The 23,537-nt window shown below is 66.7% G+C and overlaps 2 protein-coding genes across 4 annotated transcripts; one reads left to right on the top strand and one right to left on the bottom strand.

Moving 5' to 3' along the window:
• Positions 1-1,473: 1,473 nt before the first annotated feature.
• Positions 1,474-17,976, bottom strand: SNCB (synuclein beta). The gene is made up of 6 exons (XM_084636648.1): positions 17,802-17,976; positions 17,260-17,390; positions 7,521-7,559; positions 6,990-7,108; positions 3,192-3,269; positions 1,474-2,125 (listed from the first exon to the last, which is right to left on the bottom strand). The coding sequence occupies exons 2-6, from the start codon at positions 17,378-17,380 to the stop codon at positions 2,096-2,098; spliced, it is 387 nt and encodes a 128-aa protein (XP_084492774.1). The 5' UTR covers positions 17,381-17,390; positions 17,802-17,976; the 3' UTR covers positions 1,474-2,095.
• A 311-nt stretch (positions 17,977-18,287) lies between these two features.
• EIF4E1B (eukaryotic translation initiation factor 4E family member 1B) lies at positions 18,288-23,494 on the top strand. Of its 3 annotated transcripts, none has more exons than XM_084637632.1 (7): positions 18,288-19,049; positions 19,949-20,046; positions 21,143-21,238; positions 21,791-21,854; positions 22,179-22,292; positions 22,754-22,893; positions 23,219-23,494. In XM_084637632.1, exons 1-7 carry the CDS (start codon positions 19,032-19,034, stop codon positions 23,331-23,333), a joined length of 645 nt encoding a protein of 214 aa, XP_084493758.1. In that variant the 5' UTR covers positions 18,288-19,031; the 3' UTR covers positions 23,334-23,494. The 3 variants fall into 3 exon arrangements, with proteins under 3 accessions (XP_084493758.1, XP_084493757.1, XP_084493756.1); XM_084637631.1 differs by having other exon boundaries at positions 19,940-20,046; XM_084637630.1 differs by having other exon boundaries at positions 18,288-20,046.
• The last annotated feature ends 43 nt before the right edge of the window (positions 23,495-23,537 follow it).

Genomic DNA, 23,537 nt, shown 5'->3' with positions numbered 1-23,537 from the left:
CCAGCAGGCCTGGCTTGGGGGATGTAACTTGGGTGGGGGACCCAAGAGCGGTGGCCTCCATTGAAGTGCGAGTGCGGGCTCATTGTCCCCACCTAGGCGGGTTGCCCTGGGTTCCCCGTTTTCACAGCCTCACCCTTTCTCGGGGCTGCGCCCTGCCCTCGGGGCTGGCTGGCGTTTGCTGAGTTGGGGATGACGAGGGCCCAGAGCAGCGACCCCCGCAGGCAGGAGCTCTGAGCCGTGCGAGGGCCACGTGTGCCTCTTGCGAAGGCCCCAGCTTGGATTGTGGGTGTGAAGGCACTATCCTGTTCCTAGGTGTGGACCATAAAGGCTGCCCAGGAGTGAGAGAAGGGCCCCACCTCTGCTCCTTGTGCCTGGTGTGTTACGGCGTGTTCCTTGGGGCCCAGACCACGCAGGGTTAAGGGGGGTCCCCCCTCACACACAGCCTGTGGAGATGTACTCTTGGCACCTGGCCCCCTTGTCTGGGCACCTGCCCAGATGGCAGTGGGGTGCCGACCTCTGCAGCTTGCTGAACCCCCACCTCCTGCATCAGCATGTCCCCCCCTCTCCGGTGCCTGCGTCATGGCCTGGCAGGTGGGGTCCTGGGCAGCCCGCACCAGCCCTGAAAACCCCCTGACAGCCTCGCAGCATTCTTCTGGCCAGACCCCATCGCCCTTGTGTCTATCCACGGCCCCCTGTCCCTGAGCCCTTCAGGAGCATGTAACCCAGCCACGGGGCAGCGGCAGGGCCTAGGGGCACCAGGACTCCTGGGTTCTTGGCCTGGGTTGCTGCCGGATGCTCAGCATGTCACTGCATAGCCTCATGCCTGCTTCTCCCCCCACATTATGTAGGCGAGTCAGGCCACCTGCTTCCTGGGGCTATGCACTGTGGGGCTCCATGCACTTACAGCCCTTGGGGCTGGGGTCCCAGGCAGCCTGTCCCCGGATCTGTGAGAGCTGGGCCACGTGGTGAGGGGCCCAGAGCCAGCCCCCCACAGTGTGCACCTGGCCAGGCCCTTCCCCATAGAGCAGCTGCCCATGGGGCCTCATGTTGAGCCAGGTCCAGCCCGTCCCCATGCACCAGCCATGGGCTCTTCTGAGAGCTGGAGCAAGGTGCCTGGGAGGGGAGATCCCTGTGGGTGAGCTGAGGGGACCCTGCAGGGTGCTGACTGCATGCCCCTGGGGGCTGCTGGGGGACAAAGACACTCTGCAGCATGAGGTAGAGGCTGGGACTGGCTCTGGGGCCTCTGAACCACACTCCCCCTGCCCCTCAGGGAAGAGGCCCAGGTGAGCGTGTCCCCTAGGAGCTGGGCTCAGCATGGTGATTTGCCCGCTGGCCTGGGGCAGGGGCTTAGCTCAGAAGCCCCTGGCTGGAGGCAAGTGCCTGGCACCCCCTTGTGGGGTGTGACCCCATGCCCAGCCCTGTGGGTTACACACCATGACCCTGCCCCAGGAACAGCAGACCCGCACCAGCAGCTACAGACGAGAGCTGGCTTTATTCACGGACGGGGCAGCTGTGTCACTGGCAGCTGCCCCGAATTGCACACACAGGACGGGGGGGGGGATCCATGCCACATCACAACACAGCATCGGGGGGGGCCCTTGGGACGTTGTTTGGTGAACACCGACACGACAGCGGGGGGGGGCACAAGGGCATAAACGATCCAGCCGAATATCAAAAAAAGTTCCACAAAGACAGGAACAGACTCGGCGTGAGGCGCGTGCAAACGAATGTACAGCAGCCCTGGGGGCGCGCGCCGCACCAGGGTCCCGGCGGCCAGGCCGCTCGGCTGCACTAAGCATGCGGGGGACGGACACGGGGCCGGCCGGGCTTATGGCGCTGGGAGGGACGCAGGGCGACAAGCCGGGCCTCGGCCACCCAAACGGCTCCGGGCGGTTGGCCGACGAGTCCTCTGAGCACTACAGGACACGATACAGCAACACGGCCTCCGGCGGGGCCCCTGGGAGCGGGGCTGCAGGAAGAACTTGTGACTTAACGGGGTGGAGGGTCCTCACCATCGCCCCCTGTGCCGGCACCTGCCGGGGGGGCACGAGGGGGTACTGTCATTATTGTGGAGGCGGCGGGGTGGGCGCGGCCATTACGCCTCCGGCTCGTACTCCTGATAGTCCTGCAGAGAAGAGACCGTGCCTGGCGTGAGCCGGTGACTGGGCCGTGCCAAGGCACCCAGCTCGGCCTCACGCGGGCAGCAGCTCTGCAAGCTTGGGCCTGGCCAGGGGCCGCCCCAGGGCCCTTGCCCCCAGCGCAGGCGGGGGACCAGCTGCCCTGGCACCTCAGCAGCCACCACTGAGCAGGTCAGCAGCCCCGACTGGTGCCCTGTCGGCCCCCGGAGCCGAGGCCCGCCGGGCGCCGCGTGCTCTGACCACGCCCTGGCCCCGGAGTGGGCCCTGCTGGGGGCTGCTGTGAAGACATGAGACCAGCACCGGCCAGGCTGGGCAGTGCCTGCCACGGGGCTTTTCCTCAGGCCAGCGGGGCAATGCCCCCTCGAGCGGCCTGAGGGCACACGGGTGACATCTGTCCCAGCACAGCCTGCTCCGAGCTGGGGCTGTGACCAGGCTGGCGCCTTCCCCCTCCAACAGGGCAGGGTGTGGTGTGAGCTGGTGTCGCTGGGGCTGGGGGGGTCCCACGACGCTCAGCCTGGGTGTTACCCAGCTCCCTGGGTGGGACAGTCCCGCGGTGCAGAGGGGCTGCGGAACGGGGCCTATCTATACTAGCTCCCGCCACAAAGAACTGCAGCCCCACTGGGTCCTGGCCCCCACAGCCTGCCCTGCCCAGGAGCTCCCAACGCGGCGAGGGGCCGGGGGCTTGGGGCTGGGCTCCCGTCCCTGCTCCGATGGGCCGCGTGGGAGAGAGTCCAGGGCAGGCCCGTGGCTGCGCCCAGTGCCCCAAGGTTCTGACCCCCTGGCCTGGCCCCTGGGTCAGGGCTGGGCCTGCGGAGGGGAGACCCACCAAAACGTGTCAGGGGAGGGGTCTGTGTACCCAGGGCCACACGCCGCCCAGGCCGAAGGGCTGAAGCTGCTGTGGAGTCCAGGGTGTGGGCACCAATGTGGGATCACCAATGTGGGAGGGAGAGGGTCAGCGCTTTGTGGCTGGTGCCATGGGCCAGGCGAGCCCATCCCCCCGGCATCTGGGCTCCTGCTCTGCAGTGTCTCTCCCCCGTGCCCCTGCCCACGTACCTGGGGCGGCTCCTCGTAGTTCTCACCCTCGGGCTCTATCAGCGGCTCCTCCACGGCCTCCTGCCCGACCTCCTCAGGCTGCAGGGGAGAGGGGGGTGTCAGGGGCAGCTCCTGGGGTGCCCCACCGCTGGGCCCAGAGACGTGTGTTACTGGGCTTTGGCCAGTGCCCCTCACTCCCGACCCGCAGCCCCCTGTCAGCCCCGCCAGTGCCCCTCACTCCCGACCCGCAGCCCCCGTCAGCCCCACCAGTGCCCCTCACTCCCGACCCGCAGCCCCCCACTCCCGACCCACAGCCCCCTGCCAGCGCCCCTCACTCCCAACCTGCAGCCCCCTGCTAGCCCTGCCGGTGCCCCTCACTGCCGACCCGCAGCCCCGGCTATCCCACCCCAGGGCTCCCTCACTCCTGACTGGGCTCTGACTGACGCATGGTTACTAATGGATTTCTGGGGGCAGCAGGTGCATCTTGGTGCTGCTCAGTCTCTATCTGGCTGGGGGGCTGCAGGCTTGGCCCCCCCTGGAGCTTGCAGGCGGCAGGCCACATGCCCGTGTGCTCCCTCCCTAGAGCTCCCGGCTTGGGGACGCCCGGTGCCAGGTACGTGCTGCCCCTCCCAGGGCGCAGCCGCTCCCTTTTGTGGAGGTGCCCAACCCCCTCTGCTCAGGCCTGGGCTTCCAGTTCGATTCCAGAGGGTGGATGGGCCCCAAAGCCCCAGCAAGTGTGGGGACCTGCCCCTCCTCCAGGGCCCAGGGCAGAGGGGTGGGGGGCAGCAGGGCTCTGGGGGCCAGGGGTGGGGGGGCAGAGGTGGGGGGGTGGCAGCACTAGGGTTCTGGGAGGCAGAGGGGTGGGGGAGCAGCAGGGCTCTTGGGGGCAGGGGTGGGGGTGGGGGAAGCAGGGCTTTTGGGGGCAGGGGTGGGGGCACCTGGGGGATGGGGGGCAGAGGTGTGGGGGTGGGGTGGCACCAGGGATCTGGGGCCAGGAGTCAGTGGGGGGGGGGCAGGAACACCCATGGGGGGTGCAGTTTAGGCCATTTGTTGCTCTCCTTTGTGCTGTATGTGGGCCCCAGGGCATTGTGGGTAATAAGGCACACCACTGGCCCAGCAGGGAGCCCATGGGCCAGCCCTGCCCCTGCCAGCCCCCCCATGCCCAGCCCCGTGCAACTGAGCGAAGGCACCGGCCCGGCCCCACCGGTCTCCGGGTCCCGCAGCCCGGAGCTTGGCTGGTTGAGGGGGCGGCTGGGCCCTGCCCGCGGTGCTGCAAGGAATGGGGGGCAGAGGGGCTGGGGGCAGTGCTGGGCACCAGGCTCCTGGTGCTGACATGGGTTGTGGGGGGGGAGCCAGGATGGGCCATGCCCTCTGGGCCCCTGGGCTCCAGCCCTGGCTGGCTGCCCCATGCTGGCCTGTGTGACGGGTTTGGGCTCCTCGGCCAGGGGGCAGCACCCCTCACAGCCTGGTCCTGCTGACCCACAAGGGGTCCAGCTCCACCCGGCGGCTGGGCCTGTGCAGAGCCCCCTGCCTGCCCCCTCGGGCCCCAGGGGCCCTGTGCTGGGGCTCGCTGCCCTGCCCCCAGGAGCGGCTCAGCCACGTCCTCCCCTGCCCTCCCCGCGGAGCTGCCCGCTGCCCTGGCCTCCTTGTTTCAGCTGTTGCTATTTTCGGATAAGCTGGAAGCGAACAGCTCATTGTGGCAACTCGGCTTGCGGAGGCTGCAGCTGTCGGGCACCTCACGGCTCCAGTGAGAGCAGCCACAGCAGTGCCCGTCCCTGCACGAGCACACACCCACGCACGGCCTTTACACGCACACGTCCCTGCACGAACACACACCCACGCACGGCCTTCACACGCACACGTCCCTGCACGAGCACACACCCACGCACGGCCTTTACACGCACACGTCCCTGCACGAGCACACACCCATGCACGGCCTTCACACGCACACGTCCCTGCACAAACACACACCCACGCACGGCCTTTACATGCACACGTCCCTGCACGTCCCTGCACGAGCACACACCCACGCACGGCCTTTACATGCACATGTCCATGCACGAGCACACACCCACGCACGGCCTTCACACGCACACATCCATACACGTCCCCGCACATGCATGTGACGAAGTGGGACTGTTCTTAATGTTTCCTCTGAATAGTGTGGGGGTGCCTCAGTTTCCCCTAGGCAGTTCTTAAGTATCTAGGGGGTGGGGTAAGGGTGTATGATCATTGCAGAGCCCTAGAGGGCAGGTGTGTGCAGGGATCGGGACACAGAGAATGGCCGACACCCTGTTTCCTGGCCACTAATGGCCTGGGCCCTTCCCCCCTGCAAGGTGAGAGCTAAAGGGTTGGAGAACAAAGGAATCAGGTGACCTCCTGGCCCAGGGAAAGGAACAAAGCCCAGAGGAGGAGGGCTGGAGGGAGTTTCAGTTTGGGGCTGGCTGGAGACATGGAGTGAAGGGCAGACATGATGGTCTGGCTCACTGCCCCCAAAATGGACCCAGCTGAGGGGTCCTGTTCTCTGCACCTACAAGCTCTGTGTTAGACCATGTTCCTGTCGTCTAATAAACCTTCCGTGTTACTGGCTGGCTGAGAGTCAGGTCTGACTGCGAAGCTGGGGGGCAGGACCCTCTGGCTCCCCCAGGACCCCGCCTGGGCGGACTCGCTGGGGGAAGCGCAGGGAGGGGCAGAGGAGGCTGAATGCTCCGAGGTCAGACCCAGGAAGGTGGAAGCCGGGTGAGCTGTGTGTCCTGCAGACAGGCTGTTCCCAGAGAGGAGACTTCCCCAGAGTCCTGCCTGGCTTCATGGGGAGCAGTTCCAGAGCATCGCCTGGGGACGCCGGGACAGTGCACACACCCACACACGGCCTTTACATGTCCCTGCATGTACACACCCTTCCAAACACACATGTCCACGTACACACATGCCCACATACATCCATGCACCCCCCTGTCTCCATCCGCCTGTGCACGCATCCCAGCGCATCCCTTCTCCACCGGCTGGGCACCACCCACGCACCCACTCAGCAATTCCCTGCCAGACAGCGGTGGTGCCATCCTGGCCTCCCACCCAGCCGCGACGGGGGAGTCATCCACTCAGCGAAGGGCCGCCTGCTTCTCTTGCTGCTCCCCAGCCGGCCAGGCCTCGCTCACCCCGCCCCGGCTGGGTTCAGCTGCAGGGGAAGCCAAACCAGCTGCACTGAGGGGCTCATTGTCTGCAGGCAGCTGGGCAGCCTGGCTGGGGCTCACAGGGGCTCAACCCGATTGGCAGTTGGACTTTCCACCTTCCAGAGGCTTGCCCCCCTGGCACAGACTGGGCCCTGCTGCACCTGGGGAACTCCCTGCCACAGGGCAAGCTGGCCCTTGACCTGTGCCAGGTCAGCTGCCCCCCACTGGGCTCCAGAGAGGGCATCTGGGCCTAGCGGGAAGGAGGCAGCGAGGAGCTCGGGGGAAGCTGGTGAGAACTGGCCAGAGCTGGGAGCCCCTGAGAAGCGGGAGGCTGGGGCAGGTCTCCCTGGAGAAGGGGAGGCTCCTGTTTGGTCGGGGAGCTGGAGTGAGAGGGTGGATCCCCTGAGCAGGGGTGGGGAGGCAGAGGGGAATGGGAAACCGGCTTCTGGGGAATTACGGCAGCGGTGCCCGGGGTGTGTGTGTGTGTAACACCCCTGAGATGATGTTCCTTTTCATGGGCAGAAGACAGGGGAAACTGAGGCAGGTGCAGTGGGCAGGGCCTGACAGCCACCCTGTGGACGTGGGTGCAGAACCCCACTGGTCCCCCTGCAGAGGCGGCAGCCCCCGGCTTGCTGCAGGGGACACTCACCTTCAGGTCAGTGGGGAACTCCTCCTTCTTGACCAGGCCGGTGGCAGCCGCGATGTTCCCGGCCCCCGAGATGACGGCTCCTCCCAGCTGGGATGCCTGCTCCTTGGTCTTTTCAGCCACTGGAAGAGGCAGGCAGAGCCGCGTTACAGGGCCCAGCCTGGGGGTGGCGCCCCTCGGCTGCCAGGCAGGGCCCGGCTGGGGCTAGTACTTGGGGGGCCTGGCTCCCGGGCCTGTGCTCGCACTCCTAGCCCCAGCGAGCTTGAGGGGGTCAGGCACCTCCCCTCCACCCCTGTGTGTGCCTGGGGGGCAGACTCATCCCGCCCCCCCACCAGGCTGGGGCCATGAGGCGGCCTGAGACCGTTCCTCCCAGCTGGGTTTCAAGCCCTGGCCCAGCAGCTCCCAAGCCCGTGTTCTGGCCCCCGTTACATAAGGGGCTTTGGGCCGGTGACATCACAGCCGCCGATAAGCCTGAGCTCGTTAGTGCAGCCGCCCACGCGTGGCACTGGGCTGGGGGACTCGAGCAGCTGGTACCTGAGCTGACGCCTTGCACCACGCCCTGGGTTTTGCTTCCTAGAGAGAGCGAGAGAGAGGAGGGGGTTAGAGGGGCCGGTGCCAGGCGGGGCCGTCTGGGGCTGCCCGCGGAGGGACCGTGGTGTCCGTACGGGCATGTGGGGCAAAGCCCTGGCTGCAAGTGCACAGCATAGGGGTCCCCCGCACAGCCCTGCTGATGCCCTTCGCCCCGAGCCCGCACCCCCTGCGACCAGCCCACGGCTCCTTCAGCCCCACGGCACGGCAGCCTGGCCCCACCTGGGACAGTGGGAGAGCGCAAGGTGCAGCCGCCTGGTCCAGTCCCTCGCTGGTCCACGCTGGGCGTGCCAGGCTGGCTCACGCCAGCACCCCCTCTGTGGTGAGCTGGGGGGGCTGGCTGCAGCTGGGGCAACCAGCCCTTGTACTGCCGCCCCCCGACACACACACCACCCCTCACCCCAGAGGCCCTGGTCTCTCCGCCGAGATGCTGGCATCTCCCTGGGGATACCCCATGGGGAGGCGCCAGGGCGGGGGCAGGTTGGGGGTTCCTGGCTGTCCCAGGGGTGCCCTGCACACATGGTGTCCGCACCCTGCGGCGGGGGGCATGCGCTGAAAAGGGCTGACATTGCCAGGGAGGCAGCTGGGGTCTGGCCAGGACTCACCCCCCCCCGCTCTGGGGTGGAGGCTGCTGCTGCAAGGGGGAGCCGTGGGGGTGCAGGGGGTGCCCTGGCCTCTGGATACTGCTCACCCAGCTTCCTGCGCAGGCCAGCCCAGGGGGGACGATGGTTTGGGGGTCTGTTGCTAGGAGAATTGCCGTATCAGGCCTGCCCCTCTGTAGGGGTGACCCCAGTGGCTAGCAGGGGAGTGCTGAGGGAGGGGATCCGGGGAGCCCTTCCCACTCTGGGCTGAGGGCCGGGCGGTTCTGGAGCAATGGACGGATATTGGGGGGAAGGACAGATGCGTGGGGGAAAGGAACTGACTGGCCGGCCAAGGCCACAGAAGGCAGCCAGGGCTGAGCGACTCCATGAGGGAGAAGCTACCCAGCCTGTGGACATCTGCCAGGGCAGGGTCCCTGGCTGAGCCCTGCTGGCCCCCAGGGACCCCACGGGGCCGTTAGTGCCCGTGTTTTCGGGGAAGCCGTGCGCCCTGTGCACAGAGTGTGCGACGCCGTGTGGGCGAGGTGTTCCCCCGCGCGCCCTGTGCACGGAGCGTGCAAAACAGCTGAGTGCGAGAGCCAGAGGACGGTGGGAGACAGCGAGAGCCCGAGAAAGAGCTGCAGAAGCAGCAGCAGCATGAACTGGCGGTGGTGGGGTGGAGAGGCCTAGGGGACCTCCCCGGGGTGAGTGGGGATAGACCCCGGGGGGCCAGTTCCACAGGGAACCTCGAGACTAAATTGCTGCCCCTGGTTAAGGAGTGGGGGGATGTGGATGCCACCTCACTGCCTTTGAGCAGGCTGGCGATTTGAACCAAGGGGACCCTGCGGAAAAGCCCCGGTGTCTAGCTCCCTTGCTGGGTCCCAAGGCCATAGACGCCATCAGCCAGATGGGTGGGGAGGTGGACAGGCTCCCACTCCTGACCCCAACCTCTATGTCTGTGTGGAGTCTCCTGGGGTCAGGCCCCTCGGACCCCCAGTGGGAGAGGAAGGTGATGGTCAATGAGGAGACATTCCTGGGGTGGTAAGATCCTGGGACGGAGAGAACTGTTGTCAGGCCCTGGGTGGTGCAGCCTCAGAGGCTGAGGGGCTGTGTGAGCTGGGTGAGGGTCCCAGGGACGAAGCCCCTCGCCCTGCCTATGGCCCAGATTCCTGTGCAGACCCAGGAGGGGTCGGGCTGGCTGGCTGTTGGGGTTCTCCAGGATACCAGCTGCGAGACCCTGTTGTGGGGCGACTGTGTCTCTTTGGGACAGGATCCAGGCCCTGCTCCTGTAACTGCCAAGGGTTTGAATTTGAATCCAGGGAACCAATTGGGGGAGAGGGAAACGGTCAGTGAAAATGCAGATGACCTGGCTGGCAGCAGGGAGTAGCTGCTAGGCTCAGGCTACCTGCCTGCCTGGAACCAGACCCCTGGGGCTGGGTGGGACAGAGAGATGCTCCCTACCCCCTTGCACACTAGAGAGGGGGCTCCCGCTGGCTCTGAAGCTGTAAGGAGAGCAGAGAGCTCGCTGCCTACCCCACTGGGACAGCAAGGGCAGCGCTGAGCCAGGGGGGAGGTAAGACCCCAGCTGAGGGTGGGGACCCACAGGCAGGGCAGGTCGGCTACCAACCAGGTTTGCCTGGTCCAGAGGCGCTGCTGGGAAGTGATCCCACGGCAGGGAGGGAGCGACCAGGGACAGGGCTCAGCGGGGCTGTGACCCCAGGCCCAGCCCGCGAGAGGGAACAGGTCCCACTCCCTCCCCCAGCAGCTGAATTCCAGACCGAGCTGCAGGAGGATCCCTCCTTGGAGGGGCTGAGGGGACTTGCTGGCCACAGGCTGCAAAGCCCCGTGGGGAAGGCTGCAGGGACAGATTGCCGTGGGAGAAGGGGTTCCTGTACCGGGAAGGGGCTCCCCCAGGGGAAGTAGAACCGTGGGGGATCAGGAGGCCACTGGAGGTGCCCCAGAAGTATCACCGCAGGCTCTTGTACCTGGCCCACGATGTCCCTCTCTCGGGACACCAGGGGATCCAGGCCCCAGGAAGCCGTGACTGGCCCGGAGTCTGGGACACAGCCCGGCAGCACGGCAGGTCCTACGACCCTGGCCGGGGTGGGGGGAAGGCCGGGATAAGGGTGAAGCCCCCTTGAGACCCCTGCCCATCACAGGGGCACCTTTCCAGAAGGTGGCCATGGACAGAGTGGGGCCCCTCAGCAAGGCAACCCAGGCAGGGAAGAAATATGTCCTGGTGGTGATGGATTTCACCACCCGCTACCCAGGGGCAGGGGCTCTGCCCTCCACCGAGGCAGACACCAGGCAGACGCGCTGCTGACCATCTTCAGCAGAGGGGGAGTCCCCAGCGGGGTCCTTACAGACCAGGGGTCCAATGTCCTGTCACCCGGCTCCAGGGCTGGTGGGAGAAATGGGGGGTCTGGCCCACCTGGGCCTCTGCAGGTGACCCTCCATCCCGCGGGCTGGTGGAGAGAGTCTATGGGGCCCTGGGGATGATGCTGAGGGCTTTTATGAATCAGCATCCGCAGGACGGGGACAAGCACCTGCCCCACCTGCGGTACGGGGACGTGCCCCAGGAATCCACCGGGTTCTTCCCTTTCGAGCTGCTGTGTGGGAGGAGAGCGAGGGGACCCTGGATCTGGTAAGGGACAGTCGGAAGGAGAACGGGGAAGACCCCCTGGTGGATCTCTTCCCTGAGGTGGGAGCCAATTCTCCCATCAGGTGTCCCCCGTTCAGAGTCACTGGGAAAACAGCTCAGAGCCTGGAGAGAGAGGTCAAGGACATGCTGGCTTTAGGGGTGATCCATCTGTTCAGCAGCCCATGGGCCTCAGCCATGGGGCTGGTCCCCAAGAAAGACGGGTCGATCTGATTCTGTGGGGACTATCAGAAGCTTAATGCCATCACCGTGTCCGATGCCTATCCCAGGCCTAGGCCTGGGGAGATTCTAGACAAGCTGGGGGGGGCTCATTACCTCCCTACTATGGATCTCCCCAAAGGTGACTGGCAAGTTCCTGGTCCTGCCTTTTGACCTCGAGGGGGCGTCGGCCACCCTCCAGCGCCGGGTGGATCGGTCACTGAGAGGGTGGGAGAACCTGGCCCTGGCGTCCATTGATGACATCTGTGTCTTTAGCCAGATCTGGGAGGAACACGTGTCCCAGGTGAAGAGGGTGCTTGGGCTGCCCCAAGGAGGCAGAACTGATGGTAAAAGCTGGAAAGTGTAAGGTGGAGACAATCAGAGATTGGTCCGTTCCCCAGATCAAGAAACAGGGCCAGGCCTTTACCGGGATGGTGGGGTACGACCAGAGGGTACCCCACTTGAGCTCCCCAGCTACCCCCATCACTGAGCTATGTAAGAAGGGGAAGCCAGACAAGGTGGTCTGGACTGAGCCGTGCCAGGGGGCTCTCTGTGTGCTGAAGGAGGCCCTAATCCAGGGCTCGGTAAATCTGGTAAACCTGGACAGTGCCAAGCCCTTTTCAGTGTTCACCGACGCCTCAGACGCAGGGCTGGGTGCGGTGCTGATGCAAGTCGATGCTAAGGGAGGGGAGACACCCCATCGGGTACCTGAGCAAGAAGCTGCTGCCCCAGGAGTGGAATTACGTGGCCATAGAGAAGAAATGCTCACCTGTGGGGCAGGCCCTAAAGAAGCTGCAGCCGGATCTATGGGGCGGTGCTTTGCGGTGTCTACTGACCCCTCTGCCCTGACGTGGCTGCATCCAATGAAAGGGGCTGATGCCGAGCGGCGGGGGACAGAGACACATGGCCAGAGGGTGGCCAAGGTCAAGATGGGGGCTCCTAACCAAAAGAGCCCGAATCACAGTCCTCCAGTCTGGAGCACTGGGAGAAGACCTGTTCCCAGTTTGGGGGTTGTGGGGTGGCAAATGGGCACTGGCAGCATAAACATTCCCACATGAGGCCTGCGAGTGCCATTGAGCACAGCCGACCTAAGGGACGGTGTAACTCCCACCAAGGAACGGGACAGATGCTGCGGCATCCATGGAAATGTTGGTGGCTTCAAACTTCCCCAGGTCACCGGCTAAAGTGACCCTGTTCAGTTTGGTCTCGAAAGGGGGAGAGATGTGACAAAGTAGGAATGCTCTTAATGTTCTTTCTGGATACTGTGAGTGCCTCAGTTTCCCCTATGCAGTTCTTAAGTATCTAGGTGGGGGGATCAGGGGGTGTGATCGTCGCAGAGCCCTAGAGGGCCAGTGTGATGATGTCGGCACAGAGAATGGTCAACACCCTGTCTCCTGGCAACTGATGGCCTGGGCCCCTCCTCTGCAAAGATGCCAACTGAAGGGGTTTCAGAGTAACAGCCGTGTTAGTCTGTATTCGCAAAAAGAAAAGGAGGACTTGTGGCACCTTTTACTTCATCAGATGCATATCGTGGAAACTGCAGTTTCCACGATATGCATCTGAGGAAGTGAGCTGTAGCTCACGAAAGCTTATGCTCTAATAAATTGGTTAGTCTCTAAGGTGCCACAAGTCCTCCTTTTCTTTTAACTGAAGGGGTTGGAGAACAAAGAGATCAGGTGGCCTCCTGGCCCAGGAAAGAGACAAAGGCCAGAGGAAGGGCTGGAGAGTTTCAGTTTGGAGCTGGCTGGGGAAATGGAGGGAGGCCCAGATGGGGCTCTAGCCTTCCTGCCCCACAAGATGGACCTGACTGAGGGGTCCTGTTTCCTGTACCTACAAGCTCTGTGTTAGATCATGGCCCTGTTATCTAATAAACCTTCTGTTTTACTGGCTGGCTGAGAGTCACATCTGACTGCGGAGTTGGGGGGCAGGACCCTCTGGCTTCCCCAGGACCCCGCCTGAGCGGACTCGCTGTGGGAAGCACACGGGGGCGGGGGGGGGGGCAGAGGAGGCTGAATGCTCCAGGGTCAGACCCAGGAAGGTGGAAGCCGGGTGAGCTGTGTGTCCTGCAGACAGGCTGCTCACAGAGAGGAGACTTCCCCAGGGTCCTGCCTGGCTTCATGGGGAGCAGTTCCAGAGCATCGCCTGGGGACGCCAGGACACCAGCCCTGAGCTAGGAGCTAGGCAGCCAGGACCCGGGGGGCAGCTCAGGTGGGTGCTAGATCCATCTGCACCCCAGGAGCCTAGGAACTCCCAGGTTGGGGCACTGGCCAGCAGTCTGAGTGGCTGGGAGGGGGTGTTGTGGGGAAGGGGAGCTGTGGGAGGGGGGTGCTGTGGGGAAGGGGGTGCCATGGGGAAGGGGGTGCCATGGGGAAGGGGCGCCATGGGAGGGGGCACTGTGGGGAAGGGGGGACATCGTGGGGAAGGGGAGCTGTGGGAGGGGGGCGCCGTGGTGCTGCTATGGGCGGGGGGCGGGCGGGGGCGTTGCAAAGCCAGTGCTGGCGGACCCCAAAGCACCACCGCAGGACAGCGGCCCCTGGGCTGGGCTGGGGGCAGTTTCTGAGCAGAGATCAGCCCAGGCAGGCCCGGCCCCCCAGGTGCTGGAAGGCAGAGCCCAGGGCCCAGGCTGCGATGCTCAGCCGGGGCCCCAGGGCACGACCCTGGGAGCATCCAGCCACGGCGTGAGACAGGCCCCGTACGGAGCAGACGGGCTTCCCAGGCGCCCGCTGTGGTGAAGCTGAAGCTGTAGGGGCAGGTTTGCCGTAAAACTGACTCGGAGCCTGGGGCCAGGGGAGGAGCCTGAGCAAGACTCAGACAGCGCCACCCTCCCGAGCCCGAGGAGACCAGACTCTGCCCAGCTGGACGCTTCAGGGATGCCTGCTGGTGCCTGCAGTGGGATTCTGCTCATGCCCAGCGCGAGGACAGTCCCACAGCACAAGGAGGGGCCAGCGCCGCACCCAGGAGGCGCGGTGCTGGCCTGGCAGAGGCTGCCCTACGTGGCATCTGTGGGAAGAGGACGCGAGGGAACGCAGGGTCCCCGCTGCCCTGGGTCCAAGGCTGGGTGGGGGCAGTTCTAACGCAGCAGAGAGTCACTTACAACGTCTGACACCGGACTCAGGCTGTCCTGACGTGACTGAACTGGGAGCAATCCCACGGGCATCGAGGGGCACCCGTCCTCACCCGCTGGGAATCCCAGCTCGCCCGCCAGGGTTAATAATGGATTCACGGGGCATGTCTGTGATAGAGGGGGGCAAGCCCTGGCTTTGCCAGGTCACATGGGGTAGCAGAAACATCAGTGTGAAGAGCAAAGCGTTTATACCCCCAGAGCTCGTTAGCATCTGCAGGGCAGAGCCCCACGGACTGAGAGACCAGAACCTCAGTGCCAATGTCCAGCAGGATCCTTGAGCCAGAGACAACAAATGCTGGGGTAAGAGACAGAAGAGCTGAATGCCTGAGGCTGCCAAGAGCCTAAGGCCATAGCTGTGAAAGGGGAACTGCCCTGTGCAGCGCAATTCCAAGGCCCATGGCTCTGGGGGACCCTGCCAACCTGCCCCACGGGGACAGAAGGGCCCAAGCAGATACTCCTCAGCTGCTGGGGTGCCGATGGTGGGGAGAGAGATGGACCCCTGCAGTTGCCAAGGGGAGTGGCATGGGGCCGTGGTGCAGGGATGGAGGGTCTGGGGCTCCCAGTGCTTGCCCCATGGGTGCCCTGAGGGGCTGAGCTCCAGGCTGCCCCCTGCTGGGGCCAGCCCAGAGGAACTGCTCCTCGCCCCACTCCTGAATCCTCCAGGAGTGCACTGGACAGGAGACCCAAGCTGCCGTGATTGGCCACGCAGGTCACGTGGGACTGGTGCAGCCCCTGGCTGGGCGTACGGGATTCGCGGGAAGCAGGGATTGCCCGCGATGGCTGCCCCATGTGCCCCATTTCCTGCCCTGCCCCAGAGCTGTGGCTGGGACCTGTGGAGGTGGGAGAGGCCACAGGCTAACATCTCCCTTCCTTTCTGCTCCCCCAGCCCTGCCGGTGCCCCTCAGTCCCGACCTGCAGCCCCTGCTACACCAGCCCTGCGCCCCCTCCCTCACCCAGCGCTCCTCCCCGCTCCCTACAGCACCCCCTGCTGGGAGCAGCTGGGAGCACCTCATCCAGCCAGCTCTCCTACCCCACGTAGGGGCACTCCCGCTGGGAGATGTGGGCAGAGGGATCTCGGTCTCCCTGGCGTGGGCTGTGGGGCAGCTGTTTGTTCCTCTCCCCTCCAGCTCGTCAGGACTAAATCAAGTCCCTCCCCAAAGTGGCCTCCTCTGGGCCCTGCGCCATGCGCCTGCAGGGTCTCTGCCCAGCTTGAGGGGCAAGAGGTGCCAAGCTGTGGTGGGGCAGGCTTTCACAAGCTGAGCCCCCTGGGTGCGCACTCAGCCCTCAGCCCCCCTGACAGCCCCTTGGCCTGCTGGGCATGAATCCCCATGAGCAGAGCCCGGGCAGGGGGCTGACTTGGGAATTAGACTGAGCTGCCAGGATCTGAGCCCACCCCTGGGGCGGGGGGGTGGGGGGAGCAGTACCAGAGCAGGACACCCCTGCGGCGGGGAGGGGGCTGGTCTGGGAGTGACTGGAAAGCAGCCCTGCCAGGGACTTCATGCTCCCCAGCCCAGGAGGCTTTGGCTGCCGGCTCCCCATCAGAGCAATGCCCCGCTCTGCACAGAGCGTGGGGGGCTGAGCCCTTAGCTCCTCATTCCCCCAGCCTGGCTCACCCCGACTCGAGCACTTAACAGCAGCGCCTCCCTCTGGGCCAGGCCAGGACTGGAGCCGCACCCAGCACGGCTGCCCCGCTCCCCACAGCGCCCCCTGCAGGGAGAGGCTCAGACCGCAGTAGCTGGGAGCACCCCCCAGCGCCCCCCGCAGGGTCGTTCACTAACCGCGGGAGGATCTAGGGCATGGGAGTTGGAGTCCCCTGCCCCTCGGCCGTTCAGTCCGCGTGTCCACCAAGCAGCTTTCCTGGCCCTCATCCCCCCACGGCGGAGCGGCGTCACCACGAGCCCCCGGGCCCTAACGGAGAGCTTCCCCCGTACAGCCTGGGCCGGCCAATCCACAGCAACGGGGCCAGGTCCGGAGCTGGGGCAGGCAAGGAGCAGCAGGCCCCAGGCACCCCGTCATGGCCCGATCCTCAGCACATGGGGAGCTGCTGCTTCCCGGCCGGCGGGGACAGGCCAGGGCAGCGAATGCGGGTACTGAGGAGCTCTGTGGGGCCCTGGGCACAGGGGGCTCTTGGCTCTGTGCCAGTCTGAGCGGCCTGAGCTTTGCAGGTGGGGATGCGGGCACCAGCCAGCCAAGACAGAGCGCACCTCCTGCCTACGGCCTGGGCGCCAGCAAGCCCCCCTGCCAGTGCCCCCCAGGGCCCCAGGCCCATCAACCGCTGAGCTGCCCAGAGCACCTGGCAGCTGCCCCTGTCTCAGTGGGGGGAGCTCCAGGCACACACGTGGCCGAGACCTGGGCCTGGCATTTCACTGGGGGACCGGCAGGCTCCATGGGTCGCCCTTGGAGATGGGGGCAGCTGTGGGCGACGTTCCCGGGCCTGGGGCCCCCTGGCTCTGGCATCCTGTTCTTTGCCCAAGGGCTGAACCTCCCCCGCCCAGCTCCAGTGCCTGGGCTCCGCCTGGCCTGCTGCTCCCAGCGGCTGGCAGGGCGGGGAGCCCCCGGCACCCCCAGGGCTGGATGCAGGCACTGGGCCTGCCCCTGCCCCAGAGCTGTGGGCAGAGCCTCACCTACCTGCCCCATCCATTGCCCCAGGCTGCTGCCAGCCTGCACCCCTCCACTGGGCTCTGCGCACCCACAGCTGGGGTGGTGCCCAGCCCTGGCTCTGCCAAGCCCCTGCAGCCTTACCCGCACACAGCCCCCCCACCCTTACCCGCGCACAGCGCCCCCCACAGCCTTACCCATGTACAGCGCCCCCCCACCCTTACCCGCACACAGCGCCCCCCACACCCTTACCCGCGCACAGCGCCCCCCGCAGCCTTACCCATGTACAGCCCCCCACCCTTACCCGCACACAGCCCCCCCACCCTTACCCATGTACAGCACCCCCCCACCCTTACCCGCACACAGCCCCCCCACCCTTACCCATGTACAGCCCCCCCCACCCTTACCCGCACACAGCGCCCCCCCCACCCTTACCCATGTACAGCGCCGCGCACAGCGCCCCCCGCAGCCTTACCCATGTACAGCCCCCCCACCCTTACCCGCACACAGCGCCCCCCGCAGCCTTACCCATGTACAGCACCCCCTCCTTGGTCTTCTCCGCAGCCTCCGCCACCCCCTGCTTGGTCTTCTCCGCCGCAGCCACCACCCCCTCCTTGGCCTTGGACAAGCCCTTCATGAACGCGTCCATGGCGGCGGCTCTGCACGGAGAGAGACCCGCAAGATGGCTCCGGGAGCCGGACCGCTGCCCGCGGTGCCCACAACCCCCCCGTGCCATGGCACCCCGGGCACAGCTGTACCCCCACCCCGCGGCGCAGGGAGCGGCTCCTCCCGGGCGCACCCCGCCTGGGGCCGCTGGGGGGGGGGCGGGCCGACCCCCCCCGGCCCGGTTCCGAGCGGAGCGCCCCAGATCTCGGCTCCCCGCTCCATGGCCCGCCGCCCCCCGCCCGGCTCCGTGTCCTTGAAACGCAGGAAGGATGCAAAGAACCGCGGGGCGGGGGGCAGCTCCGCAGCAGGGGCACAAGCCAGGCGGCTCCCGGGGGACGGGGGCAGGTGCCGGCCGGGGCCAGGGGGGTCCCTGCCCCCCGCGATGAGCGGCCCGCCGGGCTCACCTGCAATCGGCGATGGCGCTGGGCTCAGCGCGGCTCTGCCATGGAGCGCTTCGCCCTGCTGAATATTGCGCTGCGCTGCGCCGCGCCGCCCCTCCTCGCTGCCCGGATGAACGGGGACCCGCAGGCCGGTCCCCGGCCTGGCTCTGGCGGGGGCGGGGGCTCCCCCACTCCACACACACCATGTGGTTGGGGGGAGGTGGAACGGCTGCGCTGCGGGGGTGCAGGGAGCGCAGTGGGGCAGGGCTGGGGGGGTGCAGGGAGCGCAGGGGGGCAGGGCTGGGGGGGTGCAGGGAGCGCAGGGGGGCTGCGCTGCGGGGAGCGCAGGGGGGCAGGGCTGGGGGGGTGCAGGGAGCGCAGGGGGCCTGCGCTGCGGGGGTGCAGGGAGCGCAGGGGGGCAGGGCTGGGGGGTGCAGGGAGCGCAGGGAAAGGGGGCTGCAGCAGAGGCAGGGATAACCCACAGGCTTGGCCCTTGTGCAGCCCCCCGCGGTCCCCGGGTGTGACTCAGACAGGGCAGCTCGGGGGAGCAAGTGGCCCCTGGTGCCCGCACCCCCAGATGCAGGTGGCACCTGGGCCGGGGCAGCTTGTCCTTCTGCTCAACCCAGGCCCTTTATCCAATGATCCAAAGCAGCCAGGATCCCTGCCCCCCCCTGCTTGGGGCTGGAGCGATGCTTGGGAAATCAGACCCAGGGTCCCACACTGCACAGCCCTGGGGGTAGGAGAGACCCCGCTACCTCCTCGTGGGTGGCCATGAACTGCAGCCAGGGCCCTGGGAGCCTCTGACAGCCCAGACCTCCCACGGCTGTGATTACAATAATCCCAGGGGGCCAAACCAGGAGACCGTCTCCTTGGCCCGGCGTAGGGTGGGGAAGGCTCCCTTGCAGGACAGGATGCACTGGCAGCCCCCAGCCGGGGGAAGACAAGATCTCTCTCTCTCTCTCTGCCATTGGCAGAGCACCCATCGCCACAGCATCTGGGCTGCCCCAGCCCTCACGACACCTCCTGCCCTGTGGCCCTGGCCTTGGGATTTCCCCCCTCTGCCAGCAGATTTTGCTTCATCTCCCTGTGACGCTCCCAGGGGGCACAAAGTCCCTGCCAGCTGAGAAAGCGGGCCGGGCAGGGGTGAGACCGCGGGGAGGGCTGGCTGCCCCTGCCCCCCAGGCAGCTGGGCCTTTAAGAGTCTGGGTTCCAGATAAAAGGAGCTTTGCAGGGGGTGGGTCCTACTCTGGGAAGATGGCTGCAGCTGAGATGGTGAGTTGCACCATGGCTGCCTGGCTGCTCTGAGCCCCGCCTGGAGCTCCCCCTCCAGCCTGAGGTGCCAGCCCCCCATGGCACTTGTGTGGAGCCAGAGCCCTGGCCCTGCAATGTTCCAGGGAGACCCCTAGCAGCCTGTTTAATGTGCCCTGTTGTGGGGGTGGCAGGGAGAGGCCTGGCTGGAGGGGGCCTGGATCTGGGGTGGGCTGGTGTTCCCCTGACACTAGCCCACATGTTCCTGCCCTGGTGCTGGGAGGCGTGACTCTGCCAGCTCCCTGGGGGCCTGGGCAGGCTGCTCCCTGCCATGTGCTCTGCCCAGGGCTGTGCCAGGCCCTGGGTTAAAGGGTCTTGGCACGTGCACGCCTCAGATGGCTGTGGGCAGGGTGATGGCACCGGTGTGGCTGGAGGAGAGGGGGGACTGGCTTGACACACCAGCCCTGGGCAGGCTCTGCCTGGGGGCATGTCCCAGCCCTGCAGCGGCAGTGCTGGGGGGCAGTGCAGTGGAGGGAGGTGCTGCGCTAGCTGTGGGGCTGAGGCTGTGGAGAGGACAGCAAGCAGCGACCTCTGCTCATGTGCCAGGCCCTTTGCCCTGCAGTGCTGCCATGCCCTGGGAGGCTGCAGAACCGCTCTGGGTGCTGGAGGCCTGGAGCCTGGCTCCTGCCCTGGGGACGCCAGGGAGTCCCTGTCTCAGGGCACCTGGGGCCCTGGCAACCATGTGGTTAGTCTCTGGGCATGGGGCACCCAGCGCTTGTGGGGCTGGACCTGGGGTGCGGCTGGCTTGGTTACTCACGGGGCTCCACTCGCCCACCCTCTGGGGTCCCCGCGAAGCCATCCCTGCCCTCCAGAGTCTGCCATGCCCGTGTGCCCAGCCCTGTGCCTTACGCCAGTCTGTGCAGGGGGGCGCGCTGCACCGGCGAGAGGATCAGAGACGGCGAAAGGCCCAGAGGGAGGCGCTCGCTGCTGAAATCTGGGACAAGCACCCCCTGCAGAACAGGTATCGGCTGGCCTGGGCGGGGGGGGGCTGCACCTTGTGCGGGGGGGCTCCCCAGTCCCTGGCACTCCCCTGAATTCCTGCCTGCTGTCCCCCACCCCACATGGCTCCCTCCTCCAGCTGCTCTGTGCTGCTGCTCCCCTGGGTGCTGTGGTGAAATGCCCATGCTGGGGCTAGGCTGGTGAGGGGCCCCAGGGGTGCCCTGCCCCACGGAGGGGCTGTGAGCCTCTGGTGCTTGCCCGTAGCCGCAGAGTGGGGGGTAGAGGTGGCTCTGATTGCCAGGTGGAAGCCCCTCTCAGACACCCCCAGCTTAGAGGAAAGGCCATGTGGGGTCCTGGACTTCAGAGGGGTCACGTAGTCTGATCATCCCATCTGACCCCTGTGTCACTGGCCCCCAGCACCCCCCTGCCCCCAACAACCGACAGGAGGCCAATCTCCCAGACCGCAGCAGGCGGGACAGGGACGGACGAGGGGCAGGGCACCAGGGACTGAGCCCTGCAATGGCAGGGAGAGGGTTAAGTGGGAGACGACCCCCCCCCCAGATAATCCTGGTGAGTGACCCGCACCCAGCACTGCAGAGGGAGGAGCCCGGGGGGGGGTGTCACTGCCAGTCTGACCTGGGGAAATTCCTCCCCGACCCCACCCCTGGTGATCAGTCAGAGCAGCCAGCCAAGCTGGGCCCTTGTGGTGGGAGTGGGGCCGGGGACAGACCTGTCAGTGAAGGGGGGCGACTTGGGTTTGGTTATATTGGCTTGGGGGGGGCTGGTAGAGTGAGGGGGGTGGCAGAGGGCTGCCTGGCTGGGTGGCCAGAGTTAGTGTGGCAGGGGTGGCTGTGGGGGGGGCCGGGTGGGCACAGGGGTGCGTGGCGGGGGCGGGCTGACCAGCATGGGGGGCCGGGTGGGCACAGGGGTGCGTGGCGGGGGCGGGCTGACCAGCATGGGGGGCCGGGTGGGCACAGGGGTGCGTGGCAGGCTGGCCGCGTGGGGGGCCGGGTGGGCACAGGGGTGTGTGGCGGGGCGGGCTGGCCAGCACGGGGGTGTCCGACCGATGTCCGCTCTCTGCTGCGTGTGGCTCTAACCGGCCCTGCCCCTCCCTCCAGGTGGGCTCTCTGGTTTTTCAAGAATGACAAGAGCAAGACGTGGCAGGCGAACCTGCGTCTGGTCACCAAGTTCAGCACCGCGGAGGATTTCTGGGCGTGAGTCCCCCTCGGGTCCCTGCTGCTGGGGCGGGGTTGCTTCAACTTCTGCAGAGGGATCTTGGGGGCTCCCCTGTCTGAGCGGGGCGACCGCCCCCTGTGTGAGGCCCTCATGGGCAGGAGGGTCAGACTGCGGGCATGGGAATGAGGCAGCTGGAGCAGGGGTCGGGGCTGGCACTGACGGGCTCATGCCCCCAGCCCTGGCCTCTCCCCTGGTGTCTGCATGGGAACTTCGCTCCCGTCTGTGCCCGGGGCTCAGCAGAGGGGGTTGGGGTTCAGTGTCTCTGACCCACGGGGGGAGGGTGTTCACCCCTCTGGGCCCCAGGTGGTGGTGTGCGGGGCGGGGGTCCTAGGGGCTTTGGGGGGCTGCTGCACCAGGTTCTTCTGTCCAGCCACTAACCGGCTCGTCGTCTCCGCACCGGCTCGTCGTCTCCGCACCGGCTCGTCGTCTCCGCACCGGCTCGTCGTCTCCGCACCGGCTCGTCGTCTCCGCACCGGCTCGTCGTCTCCGCACCGGCTCGTCGTCTCCGCACCGGCTCGTCGTCTCCGCAGGCTGTACAGCCACATCCAGCTGGCCAGCAAGCTCACGTCAGGCTGCGACTACTCCCTCTTCAAGGTAGGCCTCTGCCCTCCCGCAGTGCCCATCCTCGCGGCCAGGGGCACCCAGGGGTGCCAAAGAGCCAGCTGGCCCCCGGGGGTGGGAGCTCGCTGGGTCTGTCTGTGCGCCAGGGCTCCGGCGGGCGCTTGGCCCTGCCCAGTCCGAGGGATCTCGCCCGGCTGCCCGTGGGGGGTGAGGCAAGCTGAGGGGCTGGTCTCGGGGCAGCGTGACCCCGCGGGGAGGGGCTCAGGGTGCGGGAGAGGCTGTCAGGAAGGCTGGGGGTGATTTTGGGGAAGGCTGGCGGCTGCCTGCGCCCCTTGACTCGGCACCTCCCTGGCCCAGGACGGGATCGAGCCCATGTGGGAAGACAACCGGAACAAGCGGGGTGGGCGCTGGCTTATCACGCTGGCCAAGCAGCAGAGACACACGGAGCTGGACCGCTTCTGGCTGGAGACGGTGAGAGCGAGTCGCAGCCCTGCAGCCTCCCACCCCTTGTGCCCCCGTCCCGCAGCTGGGCTGGGTGGGTTCTAGGCCCCCCTCTCTGCCCTAACCCTGGGGCTGGGCCCCAGGGCTCCGCTGTCCCTCAGACAAGTCCCAGCGAGGGGACCCCTCTGCACTGCGGGGTGGAGGGTTGGATACCAGCCACAGCTTCCCCCGGTGGGGCAGGAATCCTTGGCAGCTCCCCACATTCAGCCCTTCAGGGGCCTCTCGGATCCAGTGCACCCGGCTTCTCCCATGGGGGGCCTAGGGGGCTGCCGGTTTGAGCCAGCAGCTTCCTCCTTGCCATGGGGCAGAGTAACAGCTCCTCAAGGGTGTCGCGCTGCCCGGCCTGGGGGATGGGTGCTGGCCTCCCCCCCCCCCCCCGGGAGCAGGTGCCGCAGACCCATGGTGACCCAGGGGACTCCCCCCGTGCACAGCTGCTGTGCCTGATCGGCGAGACGTTCAGCCCCTACAGCGAGGACATCTGTGGGGCCGTCATCAACATCCGGGCCAAGGGGGACAAGATCGCAATCTGGACCCGAGAGGCAGAGAACCGGGACGGGGTCACCCACATTGGGTAAGGTGGCTCCGATGGCTCTGTCGGGGGGGGAGGGGAGGGCTGGGCACAGTGCTCCCCAAATGCCCCTTGCTTGGCAGGCCACGGCCCCCAGAACCACGGGCCGGGCATGGGACTCTGCAGGCCTGGCGCCGAGCTGGGGTCAGCCTGGAGGCCGCTGGGAGCTCCCTGCTGGCACTGGGTGCTGTTCTGCGTTAGTACCTCTGGCTCCCCAAGCTGGGACCCGGCCCTGCGGCTCCCGGGGCTGAGGGGGGCCCTGCAGCCGGGATTCCCAGGGGGCGTGGGGGTGGGCAGGCCGGAACCCAAGAGCGTGCTCTCTCCCCAGGCGGGTGTACAAGGAGCGCCTGGGGCTGTCCCACAAGGTGGTGATCGGGTACCAGGCCCACGCGGACACGGCCACCAAGAGCGGCTCCCTCACCAAGAACAAGTTTGTGGTGTGAGTGCCAGGCTGGGCTCCTGGGACTGCCGGCCGCACCCCACCCGGGGGGAGGTTGAGGCGGGGGCCTTCCCCTGGCGGGCTGGGCTGGCACGGGATGGGGGAGGGCTCTGCCTGCGGTGGGAAGCGAGATGTAAATTCCCACAATGCAAGTGCTGCATCCAACCACTGACTCTGTGTCTGCCTGCGGGGTCGGGGGGCTCACTGC

The sequence above is a fragment of the Lepidochelys olivacea genome, assembly GCF_965140295.1.
Source record: "Lepidochelys olivacea isolate rLepOli2 genome assembly, chromosome: 8".
NCBI lineage: Eukaryota > Metazoa > Chordata > Testudines > Cheloniidae > Lepidochelys > Lepidochelys olivacea.
This window is presented reverse-complemented; position numbering and strand designations above follow the sequence as displayed.